We start from the raw sequence: 17,422 nt of genomic DNA, 5'->3' as shown, positions 1-17,422 counted from the left end.
AATTTTACAGAGAATCAGTCTCTGTGCAAAGCTAAAAAAGAACTGCAATGGTGAAGTATTGACTCTTTTTAATAGCCACACATAACTAATTTCAACAAGAAGCAATGGAGTCAAGCCAGAGTAAAAAAAAAATAATAAAAAAACCCAAATATATATTAAGACCAAAGTGAAACTTCAGATCTACTATTGACCAGAAATTTTTCAGTCAAATGAAACTATTACCACAAGAGAAAGACAGAACATTAAACTTAATGTTACAGATGCATTGCTCCGGAAAGTCTGATGCCTTCCTGTGCCTTACCCAGAAATCTAAATCTATTCTGAGATTCAGAGTGGGCAAACTGGTATGGAAGTGGAACAGAAACACTTTGTTACTGTGTTTGATCTCAGGCATTCAAAATGAACAGCAAAATATAAAACAAATAAAGCACAGCTGACATTGAGTTTTGCTCTGCCAGTCACACCTGACTTAACTACCACCCAATCGACCTGCCCTCTGCCTTGTTTCTTAGGAATGAGGAAAATTCTGCCAACATTGGTAACATTCTCCCAAAGCCCTCCCAAAGTCAAACTCTGTAGGACTGATGCTGGTGACTAGCATTACCACGGTGGCAGTTATACAAACACAAATTTATATAGCTACCTATTATCCGTCATCCCAATTCGTCTCTATTACCTTGTCTTAATCCCAGCCTGTGTGTTGAGGGTGAGTTTGATTCTATTCCTCCTTCTACAGAAGGAACTAACCAACCTTCCTTAGGCTGTAACAATATTAAAATAACTAAGATGCATGTTCCTCTCCCCAACAATCAAATGTTATACTGATTTGTGAAAGCGTGATTTACCCAGCAATAGTAAAATATTCTTGCTAATTTACAAATATGCAAATTAGATTAAAAAAAGCCACTGCCAGAAAATATCCACACTGAGCTATCACACAGCATTTACACCAAACCACCTGAGAATGGAAGGTCCATCTTTCATTTCAGCTAACCCGATTGATTTCGACCTGGACAGACCACAGGAAAAGCATAGGATAAGATCCAGGATTCGGTTGGGAACTGGTGCCACTAGTTGGATGCTCACAGCTGAAATTGGTGCACAGCTGAGCGAGTTCTGCTTTGCCAGAGTATCTCAATTCAAAGTCCAAAGGGCTAGCTCCAACCTCAGTTGACTAGAGCTATTTGTCTCTACAGTGCAACAGAAGCGGGGCCCTCACGTTGCTGGCTGATTTCAGCTGGCAGGTGGCAACTAGCAGCACCTTTCTGAGCTGATAGAGTTTGTAGGATTCCCTGTCCACTCTTGACGTAGCAAGCAGCTCAAGCTGCCTCAGGGCTGGTTCTTCCCACATTTCCCTTCCCAGTGGGCTTTCAGTGAGCAGGGAAGAGTGAGTGCATCACAGCACAGACGACTGTCTGAAACGTGCCTAAGCTGTGGCTCGACTTCAGACACTAACTCTGGCTAAACAAGCCTTGGGAAAATTAATTTCAAAACCACCTTTGCTACAAACACACTTTGCATATCTGCATCAGATTTCTCTAAACATTCTTCTTCTAAGTGCTGATTGTTACTAATATCCAGATATTTATGTAGCAAGAATTAAAGGCAATATATGCTCTAGCACTCAGTAGTATTTCACCAATTGTTTTCTGTGATTGTATTTTAAAAGACTACTTTTAAAACAAACGTGAAATGCATGCAAGACTATATTATACAGCTCAGCATAGAGCTCTAAAAAGGACAATACATAAATTTGGAAACTAAAAAGAATGTATTTGTTCTGCAATATTAAGATTAAGCTTGACCTTTCAAAGAACAAATCTATTGGAAATGCAAAAGTGTTCAGCCTCTTAATTAGCTCTGTATAGAAGAATCTAATGCCACAAGTAAACAGGATATTTCCATTTTGCCCTCCTTTACAGACTCAATAAAATACTTCTGGTTGTAATTCACTTGAAACCAGAATGAATCAAGATCATTAAGCTCACTGATTTAACCAATCCAATTTGTCCTATTTGACAATGAATCGAAAGTTCTTAGACATGCAAAAATAATTTTACAGATATGAAGTCTCCATGAAAACTAGTTATGTTAGCAAATCTACCTGCACCAAAACTGGGCCATCCCAAAATAACAGCAGGAGTTTTTTAAACATAGCATAGTCTTGTACTTATAAGTACATTCCTACCCTTAAAAGAAAAACATAAAATATATGGTTTTTACTGCACCTGTTCTCATTTTGAGGACCTCAACAGAATTTAATGCTTCATAATCAACAACAGGATGATAAGGAATTAACATTGCTTAAAAAAATTACAACTCTTCTACTATGTTTCATTTTACCGACAGAAAAAGCCTCCTTACCAGAATTTTTGTAGTATAAGCACTGTTGATAGCAATTGCATTAACCAGCAAATCAAGGGTTTTGGCGGGTACAGAATCTGGGTCAGGGACCTCTTTGTAGTGGACATCACCAACATAGGCTTGGACAACCGTCATCCGGTTGGTAGTTAGCGTCCCTGTTTTGTCGGAGCAGATGGCCGTAGCATTACCCATAGTTTCACAAGCATCTAAGTGGCGGACCAGATTGTTATCCTTCATCATTTTCTGAGAAAAGGAAAAATAAAAAACCTTCACGGTTTGCTTTGACAGATTTTTAACATCAGTTATAAAAAGCAAAAAAGCATGTATTTGGTCTTGTTCATGAGAACGTAATGCTTAGTAAACTAGAAATTTGACTGGGGCCAATAACCCAAGCCCCAGTTACAGACAACTGAGCAGTAACTATCCCTGAAATAATTTCACCTTTGATAAATGGACATAGTTCCATCATTTTTTTGCAGAATATATAAATTTTAAGGAATAGCTAGAATAGCAAAGATTAGCTAAACAAACTGAAGATAACAGGATTTTTAAACCAGTATCATTATAGCAAATATTAGACTTTTTTTTAAATACTATTTCCAATGCCAGGATGTTATCTTGCAGCACACAGAGAGACTATACATTTTGGGAAAGAAAGAAACTAACAAACAAAAAAACCCTCCACCAAACAAAAACAAACAACCCACACCCACAAAAAAACACCATTATAGACTACTCCACTACACAGTGCATATTTTTCACAAGATGCACAGTCATCCTGGAAATACATGTTATCCTTCCTTCTGTGTTTTCAATATTAAAAAAATGCTATGCCCAGTCACCTGACCCTTACTGTCAGATAATATCTTATATTCATAGGGCACAATATCACCAATTGTACACAAAGCTGTATTGCAGTTTCATACTGCAAATATAGATACACATGTACATGCTGCATGTGTTAGATGAAGGACATAAGAACATGAAAATATTTTAAAAGCAGCTAAAGTCTTTATTAGCAAAATCCCATGCTTGAGATGTGCTCTTTTTTCCTAATAATAGTGATGTTTGTCTACATACAAATCAAGCTGTTGCTTCTTAATGTTCATATGTTAAATTGTTTACATACTAAATGGAAATAAACTTTACAAAATCTTCATCTAAGATTCCCAGAATGTTTAAATAAGGCCCATCTGACTAAATTGCTAAAACAATCTGAGATAACTCCTAGATAGATAATGGAGTAATCCACAAGTCCAGGATTTTAATCTTCTTTAATTTCCTAACAGAAACATTTACATTGGCTACAAAGAACTGCAACTGCATTTAAGAAAAGTACATGAAAGCTCCAGTGAAACTCTAATTTCTTTGAAAAGTGTTCCTGGAGACTTCAAATCCTTGACAAAACTTTGTACTATTCCACAAGAACATTTGAAGACAAGGTTATTCTGTATCAAAAGACTGGACTGTTCTCATAGTAAATTCTGCACTGGACTGTTCTCATAGTAAATTCTGCTCAATAAATTCCTGGTAACCTTGCAAACTAAGCAGGTATTTCCACTGTTTGATATTCTTGGACTGCATAGTTTTAAAGATATGTATTAGAATACATATGTATTTGCATTTTTGTCAGAAAAACTCTCAATATAAAGCAAAGTTTCACTTTAAAGAAATTTCACACTCATTAATATTTTGAGCACGTTAATTTACAGGCCAATTTTCATCACACCTGATAAAACCTAAGACTAACTCAACAGTAAACTCAACTGAACAGCATTTTTCTCCCATAATTATTTTTAATGTTTCTTACCTTTACAGAATAGGCCAGAGAAATAGTGACAGCAAGTGGAAGTCCCTCAGGAACAGCAACCACAAGTACAGTAACACCAATAATGAAGAATTTAACAAAATACTGAACATAGACAGGAGTGCACTCAGGCAACCACTGCTTCTTGTTGACCACAAACGTGTCAATGGCAAAATAGAGTACCAAAATTATTACAGTGATGGCAGACATCACCAAACCTGAAAATAGAAATAATCAATTACTATAAAACAAAACACAATTAAAAACATGTGCAATTAGAAATCTACATTTGAATTTCATATGAAATTATTTTCTTATTCTACATGACATCTTTCACTAGTAACCAGTAATGATGAAAATGATAAATTTTACAATGTAGAAAAAACTTTACAATAATACATTTACAACAGCCATACATTCCAGTGAATAAGGAAACACTGAATTCTACAGAACAGCTGAATCATACTGCATTAATTTTTAAGCACCATCTTACTGCTGCTTTTAAAACTTCTTAGTCAATCTAGTTCAACAGGAGTTCCGCTATTGCTTAAGCTAAGTTTTTTTCAATTTAGTACGTTACTTTGCCTGGTACAACATTTATCAGTCCTTTTGACCTCCACCTTTTACAAATTACTAGTCTATCCATATTCAAACGCTCATCTTTCTTTTAAATAAGCTTATCTTAAGAGGCTTGAGAAAAGGAATCTCCTGTAGTTTATGTTGCTTTAGAAAAGCCCTGCCAATGTGTCTGGCTGAATGCAATGAAGCAATACTGCAGAATTGTCCACAGAACAGTTTTTTACTGTTTTTCTTGAAAATGTGATAAATACTAGCGTTTCCAGGGTTTTCCTTTTCAAAAGGATATATGCAAACAGTGCATATTTTTATGAGAAGAGGCTCAAAAGAGGTACAACACAGACAGTATAGCAAAAGAGACATTAATAAATACTTCACAGAATTCACAAAAGGTCCCGGGGACTTAATATGTTCTCCCAATGACACAGACGTTGCTAAGATAGCACTCCTCCTGCACAATTTTGTTCCTGGATTTGAGTATACAAATAAAAACTCCATCAGAACATCTATTTTGCCTTGCTATGATTACTGCTTTTTGGCAGGTCTCTATGAAGCAGTTAAGCCTGCATTTCAGAATAAATTAATTTCCCTCTAATGAGATCATACAGTAGAAGGAGAATGCTGTGAATTTCATGTCTTGACTGAAGTTAAAAAAAAAATAAAAATGGTAAGCTCAAGGATGCTAAGGTTGACAGGAAACAGATGAGTCGGGGAGATTGCTAAATGCCAGAGGATAAAGGAAAATCCATTAAAATACTGTACAGGCAAATACTCATGACAACACAAGACATCCCCATAGATTGCCCAATGACAAAGAAAAACCCAATGAGGCAATGATTAATTAATTTAATTCATATTACTTGCCACATTATGGTTAGAAATCTCTATACAATTACTTTAAAAGTGATATTCACATGCCTGCCGAAATACCAGAGAGAGTAATAATCAGAAGGCAATGTAGAAAGGTACTTAATCTAAGAAATTAATGATGATGAGAAATGAAGTGGTTTTATATCAATGCGTACTGTTGTACAACTAGCAACAAAGCAGAGAAGCTTGAGGAATATGAAACTGGGCAAAGCATGAAATTGGATATTAAAGACATGATAACCATAGATTCCAAGTCATGCACTGTTCAGGCAAAGAGATAGAAGTGGCATCATGGGGGTTATGTGATCAACTAAGTGTAATGAACTTAAAAAGGAATGAGAAGGAATAGCAGGAGAAAAAAATCAAACTGGTAAAGAAGGATAAAGGAGATTGAACCGAGGCAAAATAAGAAGTCTGTTGCAGGGCCTCAGCCAAGGTCTGGATAGAGATCAAGGTTCCTTTAATACCATGAATATTATGTCATTATGAAAGATTTTCGCTTTCTACCTACATGTTGGAGAAGTGCTACTTATAACAGTAGGGACCAGATGGTACTGGAAACAAGAGTCAACAGATGTGTCATATTTGGGTAGAAGGCAGGAACACAGATATTAAGAGAGAGCAGAATGATTTCAGAATCCATAAGAGGGAAATCGTGTGTGAGTGATATTTTGAGATTATATTAGAGGTTCTGAAATTGGGTAGTCAAAAGTTCTAAGGGGGGAGGAAATTAAATATGTAATTACTGCACTTGGGAATACTGACTATGAGAAAAGCTACATTTCATTTTGATTCAAATATTCATTACAATCCAAGTTGCCCAAAGCTTCCAGTTTCTTGACAGTCAAACGCTAAGTTTTAGAAGAATAAAAGACATTCAATACCACATTCTATCCTTAGAACAGTACTATGATGACCTATTTCTAAATACTGCAGTACAAAAGGCCTATCCCTTTTAAGAATAACTTGCTTTAAACCCATTTGTTGCTAGTGTAACACACTGCTATGCGGTCAGTTCCTCAGTCATACCTGCTTTGCCTATCTGGACTGCCAGCTTGGTCAGCTTTCCCTGAAGAACAGATTTTTCTTTCTTGTGCATGTTGGATTTCTTCTTGTCTTTGTCATCTCCCTCTCCCCCTTCTGCACTCTTCAGTGGCTGCATCTCCATGGCAGCAGCCCCATCCTGCTGCTTGGCTAATAATGCAGAACGAAACTGTTAGTCCAAAAGGATTCTTCGCTCTTTTTACCTTAGTGTTGATACTTACTGAATTCAATCAGCAACTCCCATTGCAGGGGCTGACTGCAACACAGATAATTGTAACTGTGCAGAATTACACTTCCATGGCAGACAGACACCCCTATAAGACCCAGTGGGGTTCTGCGGGGGCACAAATGAACAAGCATACCCATGGGCACTCCATCCATATGGGGGTATGTACTGCGCCATTCAAGTACCGCGAAAACCATTGATTTTTACTTATTTATTTATTTTTAATCCACCAATGACATTCTGTGTTATACACATATATATCACTTAATGTCTTGCAAATTACTTGGCAAGTAACAGTACATCAGTACCACAGGACTTCCAAAAATAGCGGTTCCCAAATGCTTCGGTAAATAGACATTCTGTATTTCTCTAAATTTTGGTATGTCTCATAGATTACAATGCACCCTGATAATCATATTTTTAATGAAAACATTTTTAAGGTAATGTGGTTCCACAGATGATCCATGCGCCACTTCTCTTGACTGCATGGGCCAGCGGACCACACTTTGCAAACCACTATTCTAGATAATACCAGACTTTAAAAGTTTCCTTAGCCTTTCAGTGTTCAAGTAACTTAACCATCAGGTCCAATGGTGATACTATCATCATTCTCCCGTCAAAAGCACACATAATTTAAAGGCTAAACCATACTTTCTGGAAAGAATGCTACTGCTAATATAAGGAAACTTTATTTTAGTATCAAAGAGAAAGATGTGTCTTTTAAAAGCAATGACATTCCAGTTTATATATGTGTATGTGTCTGTTTTGTATTGCACACAGACATAAGTAAATTAAATAGAATGAGATGAAACAGCTTTGCTTTGACATTCGTGAAAAATTGTACAAAACCATGCTTATTTGACCTGGAAATCTAATTCACCTATCTAACCTTATTCATTTAATATCATTTTATTTAATAGTTTTGTACCATTAACCACTAAGTTTATCTACTCAGTTTCTGATCCATCACCTTTGCAATCTTTAGTATCATCTGAGAAGAGAAAGTTATAGTTTAATTTACTTATTTGGCATAACCTAAAGAAATCAAGATAGCTGTGTCTCATGTAATAAAAAGGGAACCATGACTTTTGCTTCAGAGAAAGCAAAATAATCATTTCAATTTCTTCCTAAGATTGTACATTAAATAAGAAATTCCTAAGATTCTTACTCTTCCTGTCGTTTACCCTTATAATACACTTTTACATTGCTAAATAACCTCTTGGCTTTAAAGTTTCCTTTTGTTATTGCTTTACCTTCTTCCTGCAAAAGAAAACATGTCCTTACAATGCCATTAAACACCAAAGATGACGAGACATATCAAAAATAGGGTTGGAAATTCACTAACAATACACAGCATACATAACTTGCACAAGAAAAACAAATTCAAATAAGCTTTGTGACATGAAAGTATCATCTATAAATGGCTTATTAGAAATACCGATCTTCTCCTGTCCTAAATATCTGATATATCAAAATTCTGTAAAGTTACAATCTCTTCGGTAGGTTCTTTTGCTGGGTTTGGCTGTTCAGGGTTTTTTAACATTCTGTTTGAACAATAGGGCCATTTTCACACACAGGCACAAATCACAAATTTTCATTTTATTTTTTAAAAGAATTTAACTACATGCTAAAAATAAAATCCACAACCTCCTTAATATGAAAGAAGATTACCTTTGTTCTGGCTGTTCTCCATATTCCCATCCTGCATTTTGCCTATATGATGAAAAATTTCAACAGACAACAGACAGTAAACAATCTTCACCCAAGACAGAACATGAAAATGGGAATTTAAATAAAAAGGGCAGATGAAAGTAATGAGCATGTTACAAATAATTATTTATGATCAGTAGCCATTGTTACTATGTGTTTACTTAGAAGCATGGACAACTTAGCTGGACATATTCAAGGAACTGCAGTCAAGTTCAATGTTGTAACACATAAAATACTAAATATCAGCACATATTTTTGAGCAAATTGCATAAATTAAGAGGGTGAAACTAATAAAAAGAATCCAGTGGAGAGTAGAATTTGAATAATATTCCTGAACTGAAATTTCAGAGAGCTGTGACTTAAAAAATCCACAGGTATAATTTTGGCACACACCAGTACAGAGTAGGACTTTTAAAATGTATTCCAGAATTAAATTCATTATTTTTAGTAAATTAAGACAAAATAGAAATAATAGTGTTAATAAATATAAATAAATAAAAACGTAAATCAGATATGATTTAAAATGACATCTTCCTCACTTGGTTGTATTATTTAGCAAGTTACTCCTGTAAATACAAGTGCCAGGTGACCATCTTATATTCAAACTTATCCTAAAGAAAGATTTGCCAAGTGCATCTGTAATTTCCAATTTAATATTTTAGCTACATATAGTCTTGCCGTATCAAAGTCCTTATTTGTTTTTTTTAAATTGAAAATACATCATTTGAAAGTGTGTGTGAAGTAAAAATGGCAAAATACAAATTAGAGCATACAAAACTTTGGTATTCGGAATCACCACTAAACAATTTCAAATGTATTCAAAATTTCTTGATGGGATCCCTTATGAAACTCTCACAGTGATACATGAATTTATCTTACAGAAGAGACTATTTGAGTTTTATAGATATTATATTAGATGGATGACATTCTCTTTTTGTAGTTATGTATAATGCACAATAAAAAAAAGAATGTTAAGGAAAATTAATAGTTAACACACCTTTACCGGATTTTTGACAAATTCTAATAAGAAATGTATCATCAGAGTTTATAAAACAAATATGACAGCAGTGAAGTCTTGCTCTTTTGGCTTCCTGCAAATACAGCTGGTACTGACATGCACAATAAAGCAGAAGAAATTATGCTTCAATGTATGTATTAATTTTTTCACTCTACACTGTGAATAAATAGTAGCAAAATTGATAGGCTAAGATGCATTTCTTGCATGTTTGTGTCTTCAGTAATTGGGAGATCACTAAAACCTTCCCTCTCAAAAAGAGCAAAAATGGCCAAATCAGTCATAAATGTCTCGCCATAACATTTCACCCCATACTAACAGGCTACAGGCACTGAGAAATTCAAAAGCACAGAATTACAGTAAAGGAAAGGATGTATCGCTACCTACAATCATCTCAGTACTCGGATTACTAAATATGCTGAAGTAGCCATTTAGCATCAACTGCTTGTCTATATTCCTAACTATTCCTACCTTGGCTATAATATGACTTTTTAAAAGGCACTATCTATCTTCCAAAGACTTACATTTTGCCATGAGACACAAATCTATGAACCTGAACAAAACCAAGTTAATTTTCATTGTGAAATTTCCTTAAAAAGGATTTGCATACAGTGCATAGTTGAACTAGATATCTGCCTAATGGCTATTTTTCTTAGAATGGTTTTTAATAAAGTTAGTGGAAGACATAAACCATGTCTAGAGATTCTGATTTCTGGCTAGAAGATAAAGCCTTCCTTAAGCACTGGAAAACATTAATTTAGAGCAGACAGTCTGCTCTATGTCCTGCTCTATAGTTCCTTTTTCAGAATACAATTCAAAAACTTAAAACAGTATAATTAAAGATTCTTCAACTTCAAAAAAAAACCAAAACCACAAACCCAAACCCTGGCAAACACAAAATATACTGTTTTTTCTATGTAAATCTAAGTATTTAACTTTATGATATATATTTGCTATTTAAGTGGGGTATCATAATTATTGTAACGAATTACACTAACAATTCATCTACCCTGACTACCTAAAAATACCAGTACACAAAATGGACAATCGTTAGCAACAATGTAAACACGTGTATTTAGAAATATATTCTTAACCTCATCAGCTACTGCATTTAGGTTATTGGGGGATGGGGGGGAGTCATCATAGCTAGTTATATTGCAATTATTTAGATAGAATAACAAAGAATAGGTAATTTAGGTAATTATGATAAAGAACAAAACACTATAAAGGATTTATTTCCTCCTGCTCCAAATAATTTTAAGCCTGCACTTGGCTACAAATTATGAACAAAGAAAGAAATTAAGAAAGAAATTAAGATGATAGAATCACTACTGCTGAGAGATCCTTTCTCCTTTCAGTTAGTGCTAGGACCAGCAATACTATCCCATCTATCTGACCTTTGTGCACTGTTTAGAAACATTAGAAGGATGAGTATGTATTGATATTTTGATAATATTTTTATATAATTCTTAGAAAATATAATATATTTTTACATAAATTTTGCAAATCTTTTCTTCTTCTTCTCTTTTTGGAAATAAGTAAGGAAAAGGGACAGTGTTTGGGCCCTGAAATCTGGAGGAATTCATCTGAGTTTATTTTTATCAGTTTTCTAAGCAAGGATGAAAAATCTGAAGGTTTAGAAAAGACTATAGAACCTCCTAATATGACTTGTATTCTGCAGTTACTGTGAAGGTTTTGAATTTGAATATAAAATGTTTTGCATTTTGCCTTTGCTTTACTAAAATTTCTGCCTTTTGGAAGGTACCCATGGCACCATTACTGCCTAAGTTCTTATTCTAAAAGACAGTTACTTCTCCAAATAAACTTTGCAAGAAAAGACTCCCTTTTACCTCCCCCAGCCCTTTATGAAGAGTCAATGAGACAGAATAACAAAGACCTGTCACTGGCATTAGACATTAATTGTACATTGGAGGAACTGCTTGGAAGCAACCGAAGAAGCTAATTGAGTTATGTTCTCATGTGCCATGATGGAGCAAAAAAATTTAAAATACCCTACTGGTTTTCCAAAATGTCTTATCTTGCAATAGAACTGAGCTATAGCGCTCTTCATGCCAAGTCAGTTATATCCTGCAGCTAGTTAGAACAGACGCACGTTGCAAATCTATACATAGGGAGAAGAGTGAAACATATCTGAAGTGAATCTTTAGAAATTCTTTCATGCAGTGTGATATCAGAGCCAATGCATTAGTAAAACACAGATTCATTGCAAAAGAATAAATCTGATTCCACTGTATCAAATAGGAAGTTTTAGGTAATTCTTCTATGCACTCGCTAAATAACTTCACTTACAATTCAGAAAAATATTCTGAATATTAAAACTGCAAATTGCTTTGCAGGAGTTGAATAGTACTGTACATACGCCAGAACTGACAGAACAGTAAATGTAAAGTATTTCAGCTGAGACATTTCTCTGAGTCTGCTATGGTATTGCTATATCTGAATATAATTTTAAGTAACAAATTCTCTGAATACCAAATGCCAAAACAACCCCAACAATCCAACATGGAAATCCTGATTTAGGAATCGGGTAGTGCTTTACTGGACAATGGTAAGCACTCCTTTCTCTAAAGAAATCAAATTTGGGGTAAACAAGCTGTAAACAATGATTGCTGCTTCCCATATTTTCTTTTAAAAATTTACCTTTTCTAAATACCATACTTTAAAATTAGACAAATTTTCATGAATTACTACCTTTCTGTAAAATTTTCTCATCTGCTTATAACCTTAACTTGTAACCTTTTAAAAACCGAACATCCCATCCATAGTTTTAACAGAGACCATCAAACAATTATGTATTTTAATCCTAACTACTAGAACCCCAAAGAATTTACAACAGTTCCTTCGATACAGCAGATAACAAACAGGCTGTATCACAAACCTGTATGAATTTATTACTGTAAGCTCACTGACTGAAAAAAAAAATACTTCTTTTGTGTCAACTATATATTGACAACTAATATTTTATTTGAAATGGTAATGTGTTGATTTTCATGTAACAAGCAATAGCATTTTCTGAGCTAAGTACTTACTCAAGTATATAATTTTTTTCTTATTTGAAGGTATCTTCTACACAGAGGTGTTAGACTTTAGGTAAAAAAAGTTGTTTCCAGGCACATCTCAGGGAGAATTCTCAGACGTTATTGGAAAAGTTCATTCCGTCCAGATCGAAAAAGTATCTAGATGAACTTGGTCTCCTTGCTTTTGAACTTATTTTTTCCTTCCTTTCTGCCCTCCAAAAAATATCTACATTTTAAGTATTCTCTAACTCATCGTCACTGCTAACTAGAAAAATGTATAGTATAAACAGAAACCAGACTTTGGCAATTTCCCAGACAATTTCAAAGCACTCAGTTCTAACTCTACTTGCCAAGTCTCGGTTCTCCTCTGAACACAATGTCAGGTAAGTTGAATTGTGGAAAGTATCTCCTCTTCGTGTTGATCAGAGATCTGCAGAATTAATTCAACCGCCTCACCTCAGAAGGGTTAAAAGCAAAACCACATTCGGCTGCACAAAAAATTGACTTCTATGCTTTGTGCACTGAAAAGAATTGAGTATGTATCTCTCAACTCCAAGATAAACAGGGGCAGTAACTATTGTTTATGATGGGAGAGAAGATGATGGAAAATCACGTAGTTACTTAAGACAGTGATTTAGTATCGCTTGGAACTTAATTTCCATATTAAGTTCAGGCATTAAGACCAAACACAACAGCTATTTACCTGGCAACTAAGACTTGCTAACAGGGAGACCGGGTTAGAACAACTTAGGACTCCTTTCTGCATCTTGCTGAGCAGTGGTTCTCAGCCAGCAAAGCATTTAAGCAGATGCTCAACTTAGTAACTTGCAGGTCTGAGCATAAACGTAATACTGCAGTCTCCAGTGGGATTGAAGGAGGGTATCTGGTAAGACTTTGTTGTATGTGTATGTTTGTTTTACACACAACAGAGTAGAATTCTAGAGCATAAAGAATGGGGAATGAATATTCATCATTAATTTCCTGGTTCTTGGTCTCTAAGGAATCTGAAATTGGGGCGTTGGAACCAGGATGATACAAGTTCCTGTCATGCAGTGAGATGTAGGGCTTGCAAATCGTAGTTTTCCGGCAAACTTAGAGTATGCAGGAGTAAAGTTTTAAATCTGGTTATACATTTCTTTTAAATTATAATAAAATTATTTAAAAATAGGCTTAAAGATTTCCTGTGTCATTGTTTTAAATAGGATACTACACTAGTAAGTCTTAGTACTTGTTTAGTACTTGGTATTGCTATGTCAGAAACTTTAGTCTCACATGCATAATGCAACAACTATTGACCTGCATGGAAATAAATTTCTATCACTAACACAATGAAAAGTAGAATTACTTTTGTCAGTATTACTGGTGCTGTACAAGAGGGAAAGGTTTCTATACAAATGAAGACTAACGTATCTGATTACCAGAAAAACACAGCTGATGCCTAGACTAATACTGACCCATTCCATTTAATACTGGAATTAGACTGTTAGAAGAGATACTGAAATATCTGCATGCTAAGAAGTGGGGTCAAGAATCTGTACTAAGAGACAGTCAAAATTGACTACAGTAATTTTTATTATTTTATTATTATTATTTTTAGTAAATACAGGTAGGCTCATTAGATGATCACTATCTAAGGGCATAGACAAATACCCACAGACATAACTTTTCAGTCAGTCTCTTCCAAAAAAGATGCTCAAAGCAGCAAAAGTTATTCCTAAAGCACCGTTAGTTGAAATTGAGCCAGATTCCTGATCCCAGCACTACTTCTCAGAACTACATGAAAACTACATGAATACTTATGAGAGTGCCACATCAGAAGAAAAGAGGATGTAATCCATTTATCATGGTGCTGTCCTTCAGATCTATGCTGACAAATATGTAAAGGGCTTTACAACAAAACTTCATGCAAAGGCAACTCAGAAGTTTTGAAACTAGCCTTACTTAATGGTTCCTTTGAATTGCAGTTTTAATCAATGGCAAATACCTCATAATTCCTACTTCTTCCTCTCCCATTCTGTGTGAATAAATTCTGTGTGAATAAAATAAATAAGTCACAGCATCTTTGTGGCATCTCTTATAAGCTACTATAGAGTTTATGGAGTAGGATCTCTCAGGGGGTAATCACATGCACATACAACATCTGTGCAGTTCATAAAAGGTAAAGGGAATCTTATATAGTCAGGAGAGAAATCTATCAAATAAAACAAGCTACGTGTTCTTGACGTACCATTGACTAAGCTGGCATTTGCATTATCAGTGGCATTTGCACCTGTTGCACCATCTGTAGCTGAAGGAGGGTGGGAGGAGGGATGGGAAGAATCTACTGAGCAATAATGGATAAAAAAACAATAAATAATAATAATAACAATATGAACATGACAAAACAAAAAACATTTATGGAATACTATGGCATTGTTTTCTCCAAAATCAATCTGTTTAAAATTAATTTACATAACTTTCCAAAGCAAAATGTCATTACAAAGGTGTTACAAAGTAAGGCAAAAACTCATACATGGAATAATAATAAGAAGAAGAATAAAATAAATAAGAAAGACATTTAACAAAGTTAACAGTTGGTGAGAACTGACTGCACACAGTACTATGTACATTGCTTTGGTCCTTTTTTCTTTCTTTTTTTACCTTTAACATAATGTTATGCAAATATTAAAATGGTTGAAATATTTCCCTTGAGTTAATGAATATACAAAATGCGTGGGTAGTTTTAAGACATGCAGCTTACTACACAGCATATACAACATTACATATTTTGTATTTTATGTAATGTTGCATATTATGACATTTTATTGCTGATACATCCCAGCCTAACATGGGCTTCATCTACGTCCTGCCATAACCTAGTTAATATGCACATTGATCTGAGTGTAAACATTAGACTTTTCAATATTGTATGTGGAAATGGCAAATATAGTCTTGAGGAGAATAATGAGTTATTTTAAATCCAAATAATAGACATTATGTAATTGCCTGTTTTCTGGTGAAATGAAAAAAGTATCAGAAAAGAAAATCCTCTCTGTTTTCAGCAATTATTGGCATATTAGAGAAATTGGTCACAAAATCTTTCCTAATAGGAAGGTGAAAAACTTGAAGAAGGTTTTATTATTTTATTATGTTTGATTATACTGGAGCTCAGAAAATTAGTCTCTAGAAATAATAGATAAAATAAGTTTTGTTTTGTTTCTGTTGGTTAATTGTTCAGAATAGAACACAGAAGTCCTATAATGAATCCTGGTCGAGGCTCTTGAACTTCTTCAGTACTTGACCCGTAGTGACTGTTTCACACTGTACTGGTTTGTTATTCAAGAAAAATGATCTTGTTTTATTTACAAATGGTAAATTGGGAGAAGAAAATAAACAGCATACAGGATTTAAAAACACACCCTGTGCAACTACATTCATGAAAATTTCAATTGCAAATTTGATTACTGTGATGGTAATAACTTAAACTGTTTTAGTTACTCATGCTTATTTTTTATTCCATTTGGATATTCATACTAACCAGCACAGCATGAACTGCTAACAGCAAATCATGCATTCCAACATTTAATATACTGTAATTTACTTCTGGAGAATAACTGATTATTCAAGCGTAACATTAAGATTTGCAACACCAACAATGCGTGTACACTTAAATGTTTGCCACGAACAATCCCATTGATTTGAAATAATTCTTTAATTTAACTGGACTGATTCAAAGACAATTATTTTAATCATTAGTTCAACCCTGATTTGCACCAAAGCTTGCTGGCTAAAAGCCTCATCCTTTCATTTGATGTGGTACAATTCTTACTCTACCTGGAAGCTGATGTCCATCCTCCTGTTTCACACCTGTATGATGATTTTTACAAAATGTTAATGAACGATAAAAGCACACACCCACATAAGACTGAAACAAACATTTATGATTGGCAGGATTTCAGAGAATTGCAGGTTTATATACAAGAGTACAGTATTTGAGATTGGGCCTCAGTTTGCTACCAGCTCTGCGAGGCACTCCACTGCGCTCGCACAAAGCTGCTAGCGACACTAGAAAATTTCAAGGAATTTTCATGGCATTGTAGCTATACTCAGTTAGATTCAGTGTCTGCACAACAAGTTCTTACACACTTCTGTAAGAACCTCTGGGTAGTAAGTTATGACCACAGTGTAGTGCATTATTCTGCCATCTGTGCTTTGTCTTTCCCTGCCTTTCAAGGCTCTGCATGTTGAAACATGAGAGAATCACCAGCGTCCTGAGCAAAATAACATACAGAGAAGGCCACCCCAGTTGCACAAAGGACCTCAGGGCAGACAGCTCTCACTTGCCAACAGGTCCTGAAGTTGCTCTTTCTCACCCACGATACCTTTAGACACTGCCAAAACAGATGCTGCCAGATCTCGAAAAGTCTGTTTCTAGGAGTCTTTCTCTTAATGATAGCAAGGTGTTGTTCAAAACTTGTCTGACACGAAGAGTTTTGCTTTGGGAAGTTTTGGTCTTTCTCCTTTTAATGTTCCTAGAACTTACCATGCCTAGCAGGTATTGTGCATTTCTGTGTAGAACTGAAATGGTAAACATTTCATAAAGTCTTTCATCAAGTAAAAAGGGATTTCCTCAGAGAAACACGGAGTCAAGCACAACCACTTGTTGAACATGTTCAGAAATGGAAATTGTAGGTCATGAAAACCGTTTGAATTTGGCCTTCCTATCTGCAGCTTCAAATTAAAAGGATGGAAATGAAAAAAAGGTGGAATCACACTGCCTGACAGATACTAAG

At 34.9% G+C, this 17,422-nt stretch overlaps 1 protein-coding gene across 9 annotated transcripts in view; it reads right to left on the bottom strand.

Moving 5' to 3' along the window:
- Positions 1-17,422, bottom strand: part of ATP2B2 (ATPase plasma membrane Ca2+ transporting 2) — a 440,103-nt gene that overhangs the window by 81,809 nt on the left and 340,872 nt on the right. For 5 of the 9 annotated variants that reach the window (XM_075053370.1, XM_075053369.1, XM_075053372.1 and 2 more), the window contains 5 exons: positions 14,878-14,973; positions 8,559-8,600; positions 6,647-6,811; positions 4,175-4,389; positions 2,365-2,607 (listed from right to left, as the gene is read on the bottom strand). In XM_075053370.1, coding sequence (XP_074909471.1) covers positions 2,365-2,607; positions 4,175-4,389; positions 6,647-6,811; positions 8,559-8,600; positions 14,878-14,973 — 761 coding nt within the window. Of the gene's footprint in view, positions 1-2,364; positions 2,608-4,174; positions 4,390-6,646; positions 6,812-8,558; positions 8,601-14,877; positions 14,974-16,463; positions 16,497-17,422 lie in introns of all 9 variants that reach the window. The other 4 variants (XM_075053378.1, XM_075053375.1, XM_075053376.1 and 1 more) reach the window with 3 other exon arrangements.

Source organism: Buteo buteo, chromosome 21, assembly GCF_964188355.1.
Source record: "Buteo buteo chromosome 21, bButBut1.hap1.1, whole genome shotgun sequence".
Classification (NCBI taxonomy): Eukaryota; Metazoa; Chordata; class Aves; order Accipitriformes; family Accipitridae; genus Buteo; species Buteo buteo.
Note: the sequence above shows the minus strand (reverse complement) of the source record. Positions and strands in the feature narration are given on the sequence as shown.